At 36.7% G+C, this 18,055-nt stretch overlaps 1 protein-coding gene across 2 annotated transcripts in view; it reads left to right on the top strand.

Annotated features, from left to right (window-relative positions):
• Positions 1-279: 279 nt before the first annotated feature.
• The window catches only part of LOC112043745 (uncharacterized), a 62,561-nt gene continuing 44,785 nt past the window's right edge, over positions 280-18,055 (top strand). Inside the window, exon 1 of one of the 2 annotated variants that reach the window (XM_024079302.2) lies at positions 280-408. In XM_024079302.2, coding sequence (XP_023935070.2) covers positions 318-408 — 91 coding nt within the window. In that variant the 5' untranslated portion in view covers positions 280-317. Of the gene's footprint in view, positions 409-6,505; positions 6,983-18,055 lie in introns of those variants that run through there. The other variant, XM_024079297.2, reaches the window with a different exon arrangement.

Genomic DNA, 18,055 nt, shown 5'->3' with positions numbered 1-18,055 from the left:
CTAGATAGTGATGTGTATTGTTTAAGTATATTTATTTATTTATTTATCTCATAAATATAGCTCATAATTATTGTCTTCTTCTCATGCTAAATTAATTAGTAAATAACAATAATATCAGTTGCCGTTGTAAAGTTAGAAACGTCACGCGTTATCTGAATCGACAATCTAACCGCAACTTATACCATTAATTATTATATTATCAAATCTTCTACAGGTATTGATAGATACCGGCCAGTATCAGTTGTGTGCTGTATTTTTTTGATAAAGGTACCTTTGGAGTACACCTTTGTTTTAATATCGGACTATTCGCTCGTAAAATGGACTATTTAGTGCTATTGGCGCCATTTTTTTTACTTGTGTTCGTGTATGGACTGACATGTATGTGTTTGCATTGCTGTGAGTTCTTTGGTAAGTACTTTCTAATCTAATAATGGTATAGGTACTTACCTACTTCTGTATTGATACGATCTCTATTTTGGTTTCCTTACTTTTCGATTGAGAAGTCTTAAATTATTTAGTGCTTCGCTTAAGTAGGTGCTTCTTGTAGTAGCGATTGAGTTAGGTACTTCTTTAATGTTATTTTTTCTAATAAGCTACAACAGCACTTATGTTATACCTTTGAAAGTTTTAGGGAAAAAGTATTTACCAATAAGTAGATAGACGCTACCTTCCTACTACCCTTAATTATAATAATAGCCTAGGTAGGTACGTAGCTATTAATCTTGATACGGTTATCTTATTCCATTCTGCAAAAACAATCGTTAGATTAAATAAAATATATATATACCTGTTATTATTTATTTTTCAATTTTATTTTCTTCATTCACCAATAAAAAATATTATTTAAAAAAAAAGTTTTTGCTTCTCTGAATTGTGCTGTCATCTAGCGTCAAGTAGACAAACTACATCTGCCATCTAGTAATGAATATTTAAACTTTCCATATGTTTAATGTAAGATGATGACAATAGATGGCGCTAATTATCAAATTAAAAGAGGTTTAAAATATTTCAGGAATTTCCGTTTTGGATTTGGAAAATTAATACATAATAATTTTAATATCTAGATATTAGTATTATCCTAAATCGGCTTAAGGAAGTTATCAAGATAATATAATATAGTTAGAGATTAATAATTGTATGACTCAGTATCGTGATGTTTGGAGTCTACCTAGCCTACAAAAGGCCTATGTCCCTATGTCCTACATTGGAGGTATTATATCTAGGTACGTAGGTTCCTGTAGATTTGCAATCTATCTGTCGATCTATCAAAAATTGAAGGTACTTTTTGCTTTCGAAGGATTTAAAAATCAAAATTACAGCTTTCTAGTTGTAATAGGTTATAGGACAGACGGACGGAAATGGCGAAACTATATGGGTTCTTTGTGGACTACGGAACCCTAAAAACTGAATAGAGTTTGGTGAGTGTGAATATGAAATCACCTGGCAAATTAAAAAAAAAGCCGGAAGGCATTCCCAAAAATATATTGGAATACCAAACTCACTTTGAAAGATCTGCAATTCATTTGAACATAGTACCTACTTACGTTGCCTACTTAATGTTTCTTTCTTCTTACGGCAGGGTAAACCCGAAACCGCTTCATAACGTAACGCGTTACGGCGCCACTCTGTCTGGCTTCCCCTTCTCTCACGCATACGGCAGTAAACGTTATTTTTTTAATTTGCCGCACGATTTAGTTTCTTTTAGTAGCCAACCTCTACCTAAGTGCTATAGGTAAGTACCTACCTGTTTACCTACTGTGCCCATAAATGAATATATTGTGACAATATTAACTAGACACGATTTATCCCAACAAATAGGTACCATGCATAGATTTATAATACATAAGTAGATAGTGTGTAAGTAGTCGCAGGATTCATAAGGTGCCCCGAAAAGGGAGCCCTTGACGCATCGCTACGCTGATAAGTACGCTTGTGCGCGTGCCGGCGAGTGAAATATAGCTTGGCAACTTCGTTTGTAACACTCCCGATGGGCCGCGCGGACCGGAGCCGGAGGGTGTGTGCGATGAATGAAAATCGATGACTGATGCACCTCACTTCCTGCACGCACGATTTCACACCCGCGCAGTCTTTCCCCCCGTCGCCCGCATATCATGGGAGTGTCATCAACAAACTTGCCAGAGTATAGCTTAGCTCTTATGCTCACATAGTCACAGAAGTGGCTTACGTTTGGAGTTAAAAATTGTAAGGTGCTGGTCTATAGGTTATTAGTCTAAGTCTGTCTACATTAGTCCTACCTAGCGACCACTTGATAATGAAAAGCTGTCAAATATCTGAGGTACCAATATCAAGCAGGCTGCCTCGTTGGTTTCATGGTGTTGGTTAGCCTTTGTGGCCTCAGATAATGAGGTCCTGACGTCGAGCTTTATGAGATGCTGAGTTATTGTTTCTTCTAAGTTTGGACCATTACAATGCAATAAAAGTTTATATCAATTTTCTCATGGGCGTCCGTACACATTAATGTAGGTATGCAAGTAATGGAAAAAATATGTTGGTAATAAAAAAAATCATAAACAGTTACACGGGTCATCATTAACAACGCCCTTGGCTCATTGTTGCACACGAGTCTCCTCTCAGAATGAGAGGGGTTAGGCTAATAGTCCACCACGCTGGCCAGACAGACTCTACACACGTAGAGAATTGAGAAAATTCTCTGGTATGCAGGTTTCCTCTCGATGTTTTTCCTTCACCGTTTGAGACACGTGATATTTAATTTCTTAGAATGCACACGAAAAGTTGGAGGTGCATGCTCCGGACTGAATTCGAACCTTCACCCACCGATTCAAAGGCAATGGCCAAATCCACTGAGCTACCATGAGTTACACGGGTATTGTGATATATCTTTATAGATATAGATAAAAGATACAAAGATATAACGACCCCTTGGATGGGAACAAAAGATTGAAAACATCGATTTAAGTAATTAATTGACGTATAATGTAGATTTGATTTTATCATTTATGATATTGCATGATTATTGTTTTAAAAAAACAGTCTAATATTAAAGTTGTTACTAAGTTCCGACTTTTGTGTTCTTCCTCGGTAGTCTTGTGGGTTTATGATGCGCGGCATGAGATATCCGATAGAGACGAAATTGCTGACCAATATCAGCATCATAAATATCATTCTCTCTTTTGTTGAAAGAGAACGCACGCGATCCTCTTTATCTCGTAAACGCGTGAATTTTGTTTGTTTATTTATTTATTAAATATTTTGACTTAAAAATAGCCTTACAGAAACAACCTAGTTCGTATTAATACAAGAGGATAATTGTGTCGATTTTCTCAGCTACGATGTTAAGAGTGTGAAGTGCGCAAGCCTTTTTTAACCCCCGATGCAAAAGGAGGGGTTTTATGAGTTTGACGTATCTGTCTGTCTGTGGGACCATAGCTTCCGAACGGTGGAACTCATTTCAATTTAGTTTTTCTTTTGTATTAAAGATGTTCTATGACAAATGTTTGATGAAAATCGGTTGAGCGGTTTAAAATTGGTGGGGGGTGAAAGTGGGGAAGAATGTCTGCTAATTTACTCAAATGAAAGCGCATAGAAAGTTAATATTAAGTGTAATTAATAATTTCACGACCTTCGGGGATTTTTTAAATTTTTCAATTTTATTGCTAAATTTGTACGTAAAATAAAACCATTCATTTTCATGTAGGTATTCATTTGTCTCGTTATCGGAGAAAAAAGGCCTGTTCCCTTGTAATTGACATTAGATATGATGATGGTGACGTATTATTTGACTTTCCTCAGATTTACTTTTCTTGTTACCTTATCAATGTTAATTCTTTCGTCATGACGTGTAATAAAATAAAGTCTGCTAGCGTAATTACCTGATAAGAGATTTGAGAAACACTGCCTTCTATACAATAATAGGTACCTATCGTTGATTTTATCTTTTCAACCGACGAAAAAACACAGGAGGCTCTCAAGTCTAGTGTTTTTGTTTGTTTAAATTAAATATGTTCTGAAACTTTTGCAACCATTTGAAAAGTCCTTTCACCATCAGTATCTTATGATCCCTGATGACAATAGGCTATATTTTATCCCCAAGTTTCCACAGAAACGGGAACTACGCAGGTGAAACCGCGTAGCTTCGGTTAGTGCTATGTATAGGTATATAATGTCAACGTACTTAAACGTATGGTGAGAAAAAGCAAAAAGTTATTATTCATTGTTTAGTCGCACTTAATGTTTATAGTTCATTGATTAATTTGCATCTAAAGCCTAACCAACACGCAAATATGTTATAACGATAGATTTATAATACATAGATAGTGTGTAGACGCACGATTCATAAGCCGTTTTATGTACCCCGAAATGGGAGCCCTGGATGCATCGCTATGCCACGATAAGTATGCTTGTGTGCGTGTCGGCTAGTGAATTTAGCTTAGCTTTAGCATAGTCGCATAAGTAGCTTACGTTTGGAGTGTAAAATTGTTAGGTGTCGCGTGTCTATAGGTTGTAAGTCTAAGGTTATATTCTTTATTCGAGATAACACTACGTCTGTATGTAAAAATATCTTCGCTTAGAAACATTGCGATGCAAACTGCATCACATTATGAAAAAAAAAATAAACCAAATGCAGTTTATTGTTGAATGAGTCTCATCAGTAAAACTATTCAAGCTAAATAAATTAAAAGACAAGTAAGTCCGAGTCGGAACACGCAGTATAAGGTTCCGTAGTATCCAGTAGATATACATTATTTGGTCGTATTTACTTGTTAACGTAAGCTATCAGCAAGTGTTAGGTTTTCTTATAAATCGGTGAATTTTTTATCCATCCAAAACAACTACTCAGCATCCGGTCCGGTCATCCCGGTTCAGCATTTGCATATCTTGAATTAGAAGATATTAATTTAAATATGCTGAATATTTCGCTCTATAAAATATACCTCTCTCTTTCTCGGAAGATGATGTCGATTAAATAAAAAAGTACTAAAACTTTTATCTACTAAAATATAATTATATCCTTCTTCTCAAAATGTTACAAAAAGGCATTTCATTTACTAATTATTTTTTTTTTACATTTTATTTCTATATTTGCCATTGCTACTTGTCATTTAGTGAAAGAGGATCAGCTAAAGGCAAACAGACGGCAAGATATATATAGACATATTATAGATATAAATTAATATAAATATTTTTTAACACGGTTATCTCAGCTTCACTTGTATGTAAGAAAATTTTGGAATCTTAATTTGACCCACTTCCCGCTCTTCGATTAGGATGAAATTATGCACATGCTCTGAGTTCTGATGACAATATATGACTAGCTAAAACACGTCATTACAAATCTAATATGGCGGCCTCCCCAAGATAGGGAACAGGCTATTTGAAATGCACCCCCATGATATGGGTTTCAAATGAAAGGGTTTGCTGTCAGGAATACTGATAAAAGTATATATGACCAATACTCAAATTACCCTCCAACTCGGGAAAGACTCTATTAGCAGTTGTTACGACACTAGTCGAGCGGGCGGGTATTCGAACCACCGCCCCTCGGTGATAAGTCCTGCCGTTGAGCTATTAAGGCTTGAAAATTGTTTTTTCATGACAACGGAACCCTAAAACAAATCAAGGTTCATCTATTCATAGTCCGGTCGCGTTGTCGCCTCAATCAAGTCAGTCATTTGTATTTTATAGTAGGTATGTTATTTACTCATTATCATATTCATTTGCATATTATGAATTGTGGCTTTTTTACTCGATTTTTTGCCTTTGTCACGATTCTGAAGACTTTGAACTACTGGGAATTGAGATATCGACATAAATATCGTTCTTTCAGTAGTTGTGTTGGGACTCGTCGTAATCAACCCATATTCGGCTCACTGCTGAGCTCGAGTCTCCTCTGAGAATGAGAGGGGCTAGGCCAATAGTCCACCACGCTGGCCCAATGCGGATTGGCAGACTTCACACACGCAGAGAATTAAGAAAATTCTCTGGTACGCTATGTATAGGTTTCCTCACAATGTTTTCCTTCACCGTTTGAGACACGTGATATTTAAATGCACACAACTGAAAAGTTGGAGGTGCATGCCCCGGACCGGATTCAAACCTACGCCCTCCGGTTTTGGAGGCAGACGTCATATCGAGTTCTATCTATCACGGCTCTAAAATTTTACCTAACAACAAAATAATTACGAAAACACAGACGATATTGATAAATGTCACATTACTTGTTATTGCTTAGACATAATACAAAATCGTATTAATTATAATTGTCTCTAAAAATAATACACAATCTATGTGATTGGTGCGATAAGCAGAGTGTTTTTGATAAAGGCATTAAATCAAGTCTTATTCACATAAGTACTAGTTGTATCAATTTCCTGCTAGATTATAGCAGATTTTAAAAGATACATGGTATATTGTAATCAACAAATTGCAATATATTTCTAAAGGTGATAGGAGTTTATTTTAAAAAAGCGAGTTTCCGATAAGACCACGTTATGTAAATATGTGGGAACAAACGTCGGCTTACAGTTCATAGCGGCACATAGTCTCAAAGGCGAGCCGCGTATAGACAGATCTCTGCGGCTCACAGAAAAAAATAGAAGACTTGAATTAAAAAGTTTTTAATAGTCAGTTTTTTTTTAAGTAATTAAAAAGTGCAATCGTGACTTTTGAACGCAATATTCTAAAAATATTTAAAATAAGATTACAGACGTTTTTTTTTTGTAAATTAAAAAGTGATGTGATCGTTAAACATTGTTTATAAATAAAAGAGTTTGTTAATTATTTTTTTTTTAATTATTGTAAGAACTTAAAGTGAAAATGGAGCAGATAGAAGTAGATGACGTTTTAATAAAAGAAATTAACGACAGTGTGTTAGAAGTAGAAGACATTAAGACAAGTGCAGATAATGATTCGGATATTGGAAGGATTTTGGGGATGATGCCCATTTTCTTATTACTGTTAATTATGTTCGTCAGAATTATTTTCGTCATATACAAATCTAGTGGTAAGTGACATTTTATACTTTTAAATATATTTGTTTTCTTCATTGTGGCATAATGTAGTAATAAATATATTTTCTTTCTTTCTTTCTTTCTTTCTTTCTTTCTTTCTTCTTGATTTGATTACTGCGAATTTTTTTAATTTTTTAGCCAGTCCTCAAGTAATATTTTTTTTTAATTTTGCGAAACTGGCTAATTATCATCATCATGTCGACTGTCATGCTTCAGTAAGGCGAAGACCTTACCAACCTTTTTATAAAGTCCACCGAGAAAATCGAATTAATCACTTAAAACACTCTTGCTCAACCTCCACTTCACTTGTGCTCTGTGCTACCCTCTGATCACTTTGAAGGCGGTGCCAACACAGTGATGCATTAACTTAAGCCGATTTATTCATAAAGTTTTAGGATTTAAAGACAGTTCCTTCCCGTGTTTCTTTCAGAAACGGCTTTAATACGCTATATGCTTCGCTTTTTAGTATTGTGATTTTAAAGTCCGTTTAATTTTTTTGTTAAAAATATTTTATTCTGTTATTGAGACTACCAAAATGGGTAAATAGCTCAAAACAATTGTTGTTGACTCTTTTCACTACAATATTATTATTGATACATTTTAAAAACTTGTCCTGATTGATTACTTAACTGACTCACTCAGTTACGCATATTTAGTATTCAGAATCTCGAGAGCAAAATTTTTTGAATATATAAAATCCGTTATTAAAAAAAGTATACAGAAAGGAATTTACAGAAAGACGTCAAGCGATTGGATACTTTTAACAACATCTACTAGGCAGTGGAGAATGATACGGTTTATAAAGCTTTGGATGAAGAAGATGAAAATAGTGTTAGTGAACAGCTTATTACTCTAGAATAACAAAAATATTGTTTTAGGGACCGTTTGATTTTTAACAGCTATACTCCTCACTTCCCCGCACGCACGATTTCACACTTTCCCCCGTCGCCCGCATATCATGAGAGTGTCATCAACGAACTTGTCAGACTATAGTCTTGGTATTTTTGAACGGTGGAACGACCTACCTTTGTTTTGGTTGGCCTTGGCTACTAATTAGACAACTACTACCTACCTACTACCTGCTGCTCGTGACAAATCAGGTGTTTCAGGAACTGTTCAGCCAATTTTAGCAAATATTCTATTTAGGTGCCTGGTAGATATAAAGAATATTTGAATAGAGACAATATTGACGACCGCGTGGCGCAGTGGGTAGTGACCCTGCTTTCTGCATCCACGGCCGTGGGTTCGATTCCCACAACTGGAAAATATTTGTGTGATGAGCATGGGTGTTTTCCAGTGTCTGTGTGTATTTATACATTATATAAGTATTTATATGTAGTATATAATTGTATATTAATATTATAATATCAACTATCTTAGCACCCATAACACAAGCTACTCTTTATGCTTACTTTGGGGCTAGATAGTGATGTGTATTGTTTAAGTATATTTATTTATTTATTTATTGAGCAGAAAAATCTAAAAAATTTATTTCAGTGGAAAATTAATGTAATTTCAAAGGGCAAGAACCAGTGATTATTACATCAGTATCCAAGTATAATTATTTTCCTTGTTAGATGATAAATGTAGATTTTTAAGAGAAAAAGGACTCTGAGGAAATTCATTACGGACATGTTTTTAAAAAATATTTTTTTTAAATTTGCAATCAGACTTTAAACTCCTTTTATTTAGTGAGTGATTTGGTTACTGGTTTTGGTGTCGAAACAAATATTTTTCTAGCTTTTGAAATAATATCAAGCCTCCCTACCTGAAGATTAGAAAATCTGAACGTAAAGCTGTCAATGAGGACTTGGCAGTGTGCACATAAAGATACAGAAAAGTTCTGTATTATAGCTTGGAAACTTCGTTCGTAACACTCCCAATGGACCGCGCGGGCAGGGCGTGTAGTGATGAAAAACCACTGATGCATCTCACTTCCCCGCACTCACGATTTCACATCCGCGCAGTCTTTCCCCTCGTCGCCCGCATATCATGGGAGTGTCATCAACGAACTTACCAGACTACAGCGGACCGAAATTTAAATTAAAACTCTTAAATGTAGCCAATCAATGAAATAAAAGAAGAGCTGCAATGTCATTCCTACGATTTTCCCGCCAAACTGTTTTCAAAGTCTGAATTAGCAAAAGTGTTCCTATAGGAAAAGATAAATAATGGTTTACCAATTAATCTTATCCAGTTTTATTGCTAGCAATTTTGTATTTGACATTGAATCTCAGTAAAATAATTAATTATATAATCGATCTGACGTTATTCTGAAATTCCGAATAATGTAATAATTATATTGTGCATAAATAATTATATTATTGTATTAAATGCAGGAATTTTGAGTAGGTATGCATTAATTAATATTGATTGTCGCACAAGATTGCATAATTTCGTAGCGTCTTCTGATTTTTTTGCATAAATAACTCTTCTTTTAATCGACTCGTTATAAGGATGAAATATAGTCAATGATACTCACAAATAAAGTGACTTACTATTTGCTATTATGAATGTTCAAAATCACTATCGGTAGATTCAGAGATTACAATCTCACAAACTTGGGGAACCATGGATTTTTCCGGGATGAAATTTTTCATTCTAAATTTCAGCCAAATCGCTGCAAAATGTAGTATGTAATTATGTATGTATTTTGAAGTATAGATAACTCCAGTAAGCAGAAACTATCACGCAAAAAATCTCACAAGCCTAATAATGTATGTACGATTCGACTGATACTCCGACCTTCAACCGTATGTTGCAAGAGATTCAAGTGCTTGTCTAACTTATACCAAACTATTTATTAAGCTAAATCTCACGGCCTTAAGCCCTTCACAAACGGATACGCTACGAGACGTCTACAATTCCTAACGATTTCATCATCATTATCATTAACAGCCGATAGACGTCCACTGCTGGACATCTTCTTGCATGGACTCCCAAATACAAAGGTCTCGAGCCGCCAGCATCCAGCGGCTATCCGCTTGATGTATTCACGACTCACTGAGCTATATCAGTAATCTAGTTCTTCTGCGGATCTCCCCATTTCTGATTCGTTTACGCAGAGAAACTCTGCGCAACTCAGTGACTTTGGGCCTTCTCATAAGACCCAAAGTTAGCGACCAAGTTTTGGATCTGGAGGTCATCACTGTTCGAAGACTTTCGTCTTATAAAAAAAATATTATAATCTAATAAACTTTTCGTAGTTTTTTACAAGGGAAAAATAACAAGTTTACGATAAATACGTTTCTATAGCTCGAAACGATTAGCAAAGAATCAGAAATCTAGTCTGCGTTGCGTTGCGTTGACTGACAAAATAGCAACGAATATTTTGTTTTATTCAAAATAGTAAAAAGTAACGCGTGTAATTTATTGCAAGATATATATGCAAAACGGTCCTTTTATTTAACAGTCGATATTGTCTTTTTAAATGTCTTCTTCGGTATAAAGATTACTTTTGTGGTGTATAATGTTAGTAATAAACGTCTACGTCTGTGAAGCGCCTAACATCTCGCTGTGTTGTAGACCGCCTCTAAAATATTCCGTTCTTTTTTACGACCTCGCTTGAATCAGTATTAAATCTTTGATGCAATCGAAGTGTTTATTGGCTGACATTTATAGCTTTTTAAACCGTATATTAAGATATAAAAAAAGTTAAAAAATAAAATCCGACTACTCAAAAACACTGTTAGCCCGCATTGGACCTGCGTGAAGGCTTGGACTGAGAATACTCATTGAAATTGTTTTAAAACAACGAACAGCTCAGTACTTCTTATCAGGACCCGGGAGTAGAACCCAAGACCTCGTGACCCGAAGCCATCGGCCACTGGGTCAACGAGACAGTCACCGCTATGCATGTAATGTCAGCCACTGACGATCAATTATGCTTGATCGTCGGTGTCAGACATTACATGCATTAGCAGTTATTCTGTTAGTAAACTCATGCGACGTGCACTGTTTAACATGATTATGGTTGCACAATGGTTGCGTAAGTAACCTTTAGCTGGTTAAGTTTACTCGGCGTGCCAATAGAAATCTTACAAGGGCCAAAGGAGTCATAAATTAATAAGAACTTAATAGTATTACGGCTGGTAATTGGATGAGTGAAACCTAAGACTTGATGATCTTATAAGTCTTTATTTTATAGGAATTATTTATTGTGTAACTAGCGGACGCATGCGACTTCGTCCGCGTCAAAATCTGTAAAATTTCATACCCTTTTTAACTCTAATACATTTTATATTTTATAACTTTTATTAATACTTAAAATGACTGTTAATATAGCTTGCAAAGCTTTCATATATTTCAACCCCTATTTAACCCCATCATACCTTTGGCTGAAAGGCTTTTTAAATTAGGTATACTTATTTTATATAGTTATTTCATGTATAATGTACCAATGTGTGTTGTACCTTACTAATATATCAAAAGCCATCTTCTATAAATAGATTATGTCCACTGTACAGATTTTTATAAAAAATCAATATGAAAAAGGATTTATCGTGCGAATAAAAAATAAAAAAATGTTTTTCTCTCTTAGCAACCAACTGACCCCAATTTTAAAGCATTGAAAAGATATCAAACACGATAAAAGAATGGCTTAAGTATGGCTTTACAACCAAATTATGAGCTCGTTTATGAAATGATACCTAAATGGAATAATCATTGTTAGCATTTATGTGGTAAACACCATAATAACCAGCATAGAATCGAAAATGTTTACCCAGCAAACAATTAGCCTTAGTCAACAATTAATTTTGTTTTTCCGTGAAAATTAGAATTGAACGAATAGCTCATCCGGGGAAGTACTTTCGCGATACTTATTTCATCCGCTACGCAGCATTGCTGTGTTCTGGACTCTAGGGTATGGTTTACGGTGTAATTATTAGACAGCATATGCACAGTGGCGTGCACTTCATAGATGCAAAAAAGCACTGCCTACCATAGGAACTCAATACAAAACTATGTCGGACCACGGAAAAGGAGGCCCTAGAGCTGGTAAGCGGAGGGTGCTGGCGTCAGTCGCATAATCCGCAATTCTCTATGGCGCCCCCCTGTTTTCCGGAGCTATGAAGGTGGAGCTATATCGCAAAAAGCTGGAGTCAGTACAACGAAGACTTGCAATAGGGATAAGCGGTGCTTACCGTACAATTTCAACGGAAGCTGTGCTGGTTATAGCGGGGCTTATCCCTGTAGCCAAGCTTGTGAAAGAGCGAGCAACTTTATTTGAAAAGAAGGAGAGTACACCAATAGCAGTACGCGAGGACATACTCACTGAATGGGAAAGCGAGTGGACGGGAACAGGAAAAGGGACATGGACACGTGAGCTTATCCCCGACCTGAAAAGATGGCACAAACGAAAGCATGGGGAAGTAGACCGGTGGCCAACTCAGGCGCTAAGTGGACACGGGGTCTTCAATACTTACCTCTACGCTATTTTTGCGTCGAAGAGGACACCCCGAGACATGCGATCTTCGAGTGTACGGGCTGCGCTGATCTAAGACCAGGAGCCCAGGGGCCAATGGGAAAGGTGGAAGCGCAAAACCTCATTGCACGCATGCTAGCAGATGAGGAGGAATGGAGGAAGTACTCGCAGATGCTGAGAGCTATCATGATAAGGAGAGAGGAAAGAGAACGGGCCGAAAAGAAAGAGAAAGAGAAATGAAAAATGGAAAGTCAGTACGAAGAAATGCTCTGCGGTTCTGTACTGACCGGCAGATACGAAAAAAAAAAAAAAAATGTCGGACCACGGAATACATAGTTGGACAAGGAATTTTCCAATTTTTACTGATAGTGACATACCCTAGTTAAAAATCTTGTGCACTCCACTGCATATGCTTCATTCGACCGACACCATCGTTCATATTTCCCATATAAAGTTATGTGAGCCCACGTGGGGCTCATTGAACTGTGAACGTGATAACAAATAAACGCTCTGTGAAATGTTGTGTGTGTTAGTTTTCCACTTAAAACATCAGCCCCTGCATTCTGTACAGTTACAGCGCTGTGAATCGTTGGCTTATCATGGAAAATATCTCATCATATATCATGGATCATAAGCCTATTGAAAGTGGGCTACTATTATGTGTCTATACCAGACATGTGTATATGTGTCAGGACACTCTCCATATAGGAGAGACTAGCAGCTAGCAGCTAGACTAGCTTAAACACATAGACCCAATGCTATAAATGATCACAATCAGATCGTAACAACGATATTTTATACTAGACTAGCCGACGCCCGCGACTTCGTCCGCGTGAAACTCGATGTAAACTTTCAACTACCCCTATCCTACCCCTACCCTACTCCTAGCCAACCCCTAGCCTACCCCTACCCCTACTCTACTCCTAGCCAACCCCTAGCCTACTTTTCTGGTTGATTTTTTACACCATGTGTCCGAAAAACCCAAATATCTTACGGAACCCTATTTTTTTCCAAAATAAAATTTAGCCTATGTTACTTGTGGATAATGTAGCTTTCGAATGGTGAAAGAATTTTTAAAATCAGTCCAGTAGTTTCTGAGCCTATTCATTACAATCTAACAAACAAGTATTGATATGTTACGTACCTACCTACAAAATCACAGCAAAAAGTGATCCGAATTTAGTTACTCCAAACAGCGCACACATGCACAATGTTTTTACACTTCCTAAACACCCAACTCGGCTTTGTAGACAATATTTAGGTAGGTATTATTTGTTTAATTAATAAGTTTCGTTATTTACTATGCGACTAAAAGAAATTAAGACAATTAGCCATCAAACAACAATGTTAAAGGGGATGATGACTAGGTTTGAATATATTGATTTTTTTATGATACATTCGGGTAAATAAGGTATTTGCAAAATAAATAAGATTATAAAATTTCAAAATCTTTTATCGTGATTAGATGAAAATTCATACAGTTTTAGCTTCCTTACATTAAATGTGACATTTTTCAATAAATGAACTATAAACATAAACGCACAAATAACAAAGATATTAGTAATTTTGTTTGACCGTCCGTACAAATCTAACGGTCATTATGTGCCTACGACGTCATTAATTCGTACCATTTTGTATGGGGCGTTTTTCAGGGATCCGCGGCAGCGCCGCAAATCTGATCCTTTAAATCCCTGTAGCTCCGTAAGTAATTATCGCAGATACCCTGTTACTTTTACAAAATTGCTTTACTATTAGCATACTCTTAATTTAAATACAATTTAAAAACTGTCATCATTCCTACTGTTGTTTGGTAAAGATTATAATGGGACTAGTGATTGTGAACGTGTGCCTACATACAGTATAAAAAACAATTTATTTTTTAAAGAACTTTCGTATTGCCTACTTCTATCCAATGAATAAATTGCCTTTCATTCTAAATCTCTAAGTTTGTTGATTGCAGCACATTTCAAACCATTGACAAGGAAATACAGAAATAGTTAAGGAAATGAACTACGCAGAGCTATTTCATCGAGGATGCATCTAATTACAGATTTCTCCGTCTTATTGTTCTGTGAAGTTAGCAAGAACGTTTCCTCAAGAGAAAGGGAAATAACGTCCAATTTATCGCTGAAAATTTTCAGTTCTAGTGCGTACGTAGATACTACAATCTTCGTTTCATTGAAAACACGAGGAAAAATGTTTTCCACGTTGACAATATTTTGATGACCTTTGATGCATTGAGGTTTTCTTAATTAGTCCAGGTTTGGCTGGTGGGTGGCTTCGGCCGTGGCTAGTTACCGGCAAAGACGTATCGCCAAGCGATTTAGCATTCTGGTACGATGTCGTGTAGAAACCGAAAAGGGTTTTTTATCCTACTCCTAACTACTCAGACCGATTCCATAGATTGCATCATCACTTACCATCAGGTGAGATTGTAGTCACGGGCTAACTTGTAAAGAATGAAAAAAGTCATCAGATCATCGTCACTTAACATCAGGTGAGATCACAGTCAATGGTATCTATACTAATATTATAAAGCTGAAGAGTTTGTTTGTTTGTTCGATTGAACGCGCTAATCTCAGGAACTTCTGGTCCGATTTGAAAAATTCTTTCAGTGTTAGATAGCCCATTTATCGGGGAAGGCTATAGGCTATATTTTATTCCTGTATTCTAACGGAACCGGGAACCACGCGGGTGAAACCGTGCGGCGTCTACTAATCATTGAATAAAAAAATACATTAGTAAATACATAATTTACGTAATACATTCTACAATTGAAAACAATATAACTAGGAACCCGCTATATGTATATCTTTGAACGAACACAATATTTTCATTAAACATACAACTTGCAACGTTTATCTATTAGATAACTACGACTTAATACGCGAGAGACAACATATTTTTTTGTATTAGGCCGGAATTTGCGTCATTCTCAACCTTACGATCATCTTAAAGTATAAATAAGTTTTTGACGTATCTACGTATCTACGTATGTAACGTGTAAGGAAAATAGTAGGTACTCGTAGGTGCCTGTACTTGTGGACTGTAGGATACAGTTCATGGTTAAACTGAGCCTCATTATCTCAACGGTAAGGGCGGTCGGAGTCGTCACCGAGGGGTGGTGTTTCGATCCCCGCCCTGTTGTACTTTTCTCGAACCCACTCCTAATTTAGTTTTTCCCGACAAGTTGGAGGAGATGAGAATATTGGTCAAATTTAAAAGATATGGCTAATATTATTTAAAAAAAATCTTCAGCAATAAATGTTTTATAGGTTGCAAAGGAATTAACACGAAACTTTGAGAACTACTAGGCTTTAGTGTGTTTTATTTTATTTTGTTGACTCTATTAATTTCTATCAATTTTAAGTTTTTTTTTTTTTTTTTATTCTTTTATTTTTATTCTTTTTTTTAAGGATGAAAATCCACACCCCTTTCGGTTTCTACACGGCATCGTACCGGAACGCTAAATCGCTTGGCGGTACGTCTTTGCCGGTAGGGTGGTAACTAGCCACGGCCGAAGCCTCCCACCAGCCAGACCTGGACAAATTAAGAAAATCTCAATCTGCCCAGCCGGGGATCGAACCCAGGACCTCCGTTTTGTAAATCCACCGCGCATACCACTGCGCCACGGAGGTCGTCAAAACTCAACGTCAAGTAAAATCTCTCGCGTTTGGGTCATAATTGTACTCGTATATCAACTATCTCCGCTGTTTTTATTAAAATCAAGACGAATATTTTTAATGTGTTTCAATCATTTATTTCACTAAGAGAGCCTGTAATGGGCTGACCTAAGCCATTTTATAAAAGTCGTGGCTTTGGCTTTAACTTCTATCTCTACCAATACCACTACTGTAGGCGATTGGTTGATTTGTTTGTGTTTGTGCCAACCAAATAACTTGCATGGATCTTCTTCTTCGTTCTTGCGGCGAGCGCAGAAGCATCGCCTGATGGTACCCGAAGGCAGAAGCAGAGTAGATGGGCGGAACGACTCTCAAAGGGCGTCTCCTTTGAGACTCGGACCTCGGCTTAGAGGGCCGTTCGGGAAGGGTGTTTTGGCTTCAGTGTATCAGTCCGGGCGCCACCGAGATCGTGAGTTTAAAAAGCCCACGTCTGGGTGACGTTAGATATCGAAGACCTCGTCTTCGCCGGCGAAGACGCTGTGTAGCTTGTGTTTTCGTTGCCTGGGAAGCATTGTCGTTCGTTATGTCATCGTCAGGATCGTAAAGGACGTTTTTTGGGCGTCTAGATCAATCAGCGTTGGTATCGGAGATGTAATATCATAAAAATCAATATATTCAAACCTAGTCGTCATAACCATTCTGATATAGATTCAAGATATAAATCAATGCAGAGAGAACGTATGAGATTTTGTTCCTTGAAATACTTAAATGGATTTTTTGTCGACATACATTGCAAATTGTTACCGCGTGATTGAGATCGGTATCACGAGACCCTTCAGAAAATCGAGTGCTTTATCACACGGTCATGTGACCGGTCGAGTGGCGACCTTCGAATCGGCACAATGAGGTTTGCCAATTTAGCTTTTACTCATCAGAAATGACAGTTATTAGCCACCTTCTGAAAATTGCCCACAGACTATTTACTGAATTAGGAGCAAATGTTTTTTACCGACCATAAACAAAAAAGTTATTTTTATTGAACTTTTGTGTTTATTTATTGATTGATGATTTTATTTTAGAATTAACTGACGCCCTGTGGTTTCAGCCGCATATTTCCCGTTCCTGTAGGAATACGGGAATAAAATATAGTCTATGACACTCACAAATAACGTGGCTTTCTAGTGATAAAATAATTTATAAAATCTGTTCAGTAGATCTCTGGATCTATGGATTACCCCAAATGCCACAAAGTTTATATTTTTAGGTATGCCTTACTCATTTTTTTTATTTAGAACTAGCGGACCCGGTCAAGCTTCGCTTTGTCTTATGTGCGCTTCTTCTCTACCTCTAAGCCTACCCTACTTCTACCCTACTTCTACCCTACCCCTACCCTACTCCTACCCTACTCCTACCCTAGCCCTGCCCTACCCCTGCACTATATATTATAGATTATGGTAGAGCATCTATATTTTGAAGTTTTTTATCAGTATTGTATTACGTAAACAGTGTAAAACGAGATCGCAGTGCTATTAAGTGATAAATGATAAGATACACAGAGATCTATCGTCTGGGGAAACCCGTTAGTAATTTTTAAATCAACTTGTACCTGTCTTATTAGGAATGAGGAATGTTAAATTTTAATTTATTTAAAACGAATATAGTTTGATATGACTCAATTACCCTATTAACCAGAAAAATGTTAGCATCCACACTGGTTAATTTTAATAGGTCGTATAAGACCGAGGACATGAATACTTGGAAAACAGCTCTTTGAACTATGTGCCCCGCCCATTGCATTCGAAGACTTTTGTCTTCAGGCACTGAGGAATTTCGGACGAAAAGATGTCGCGAAGTTTCCCGAATGCAGCCCAGCCGAGTTGGATTCGGCGGTTTGCCTCTTTCTCGAAATTGAACCTACCTAACTGGATTAACTATAACTGTGTGTTAGTGCGAATGAGTTATGTTTACCATAACACGGAAATATAATATAATAAGTAGACAAAGAACTGAGCTCACTC

This window comes from Bicyclus anynana, chromosome 2, assembly GCF_947172395.1.
Source record: "Bicyclus anynana chromosome 2, ilBicAnyn1.1, whole genome shotgun sequence".
Classification (NCBI taxonomy): Eukaryota; Metazoa; Arthropoda; class Insecta; order Lepidoptera; family Nymphalidae; genus Bicyclus; species Bicyclus anynana.
This window is presented reverse-complemented; position numbering and strand designations above follow the sequence as displayed.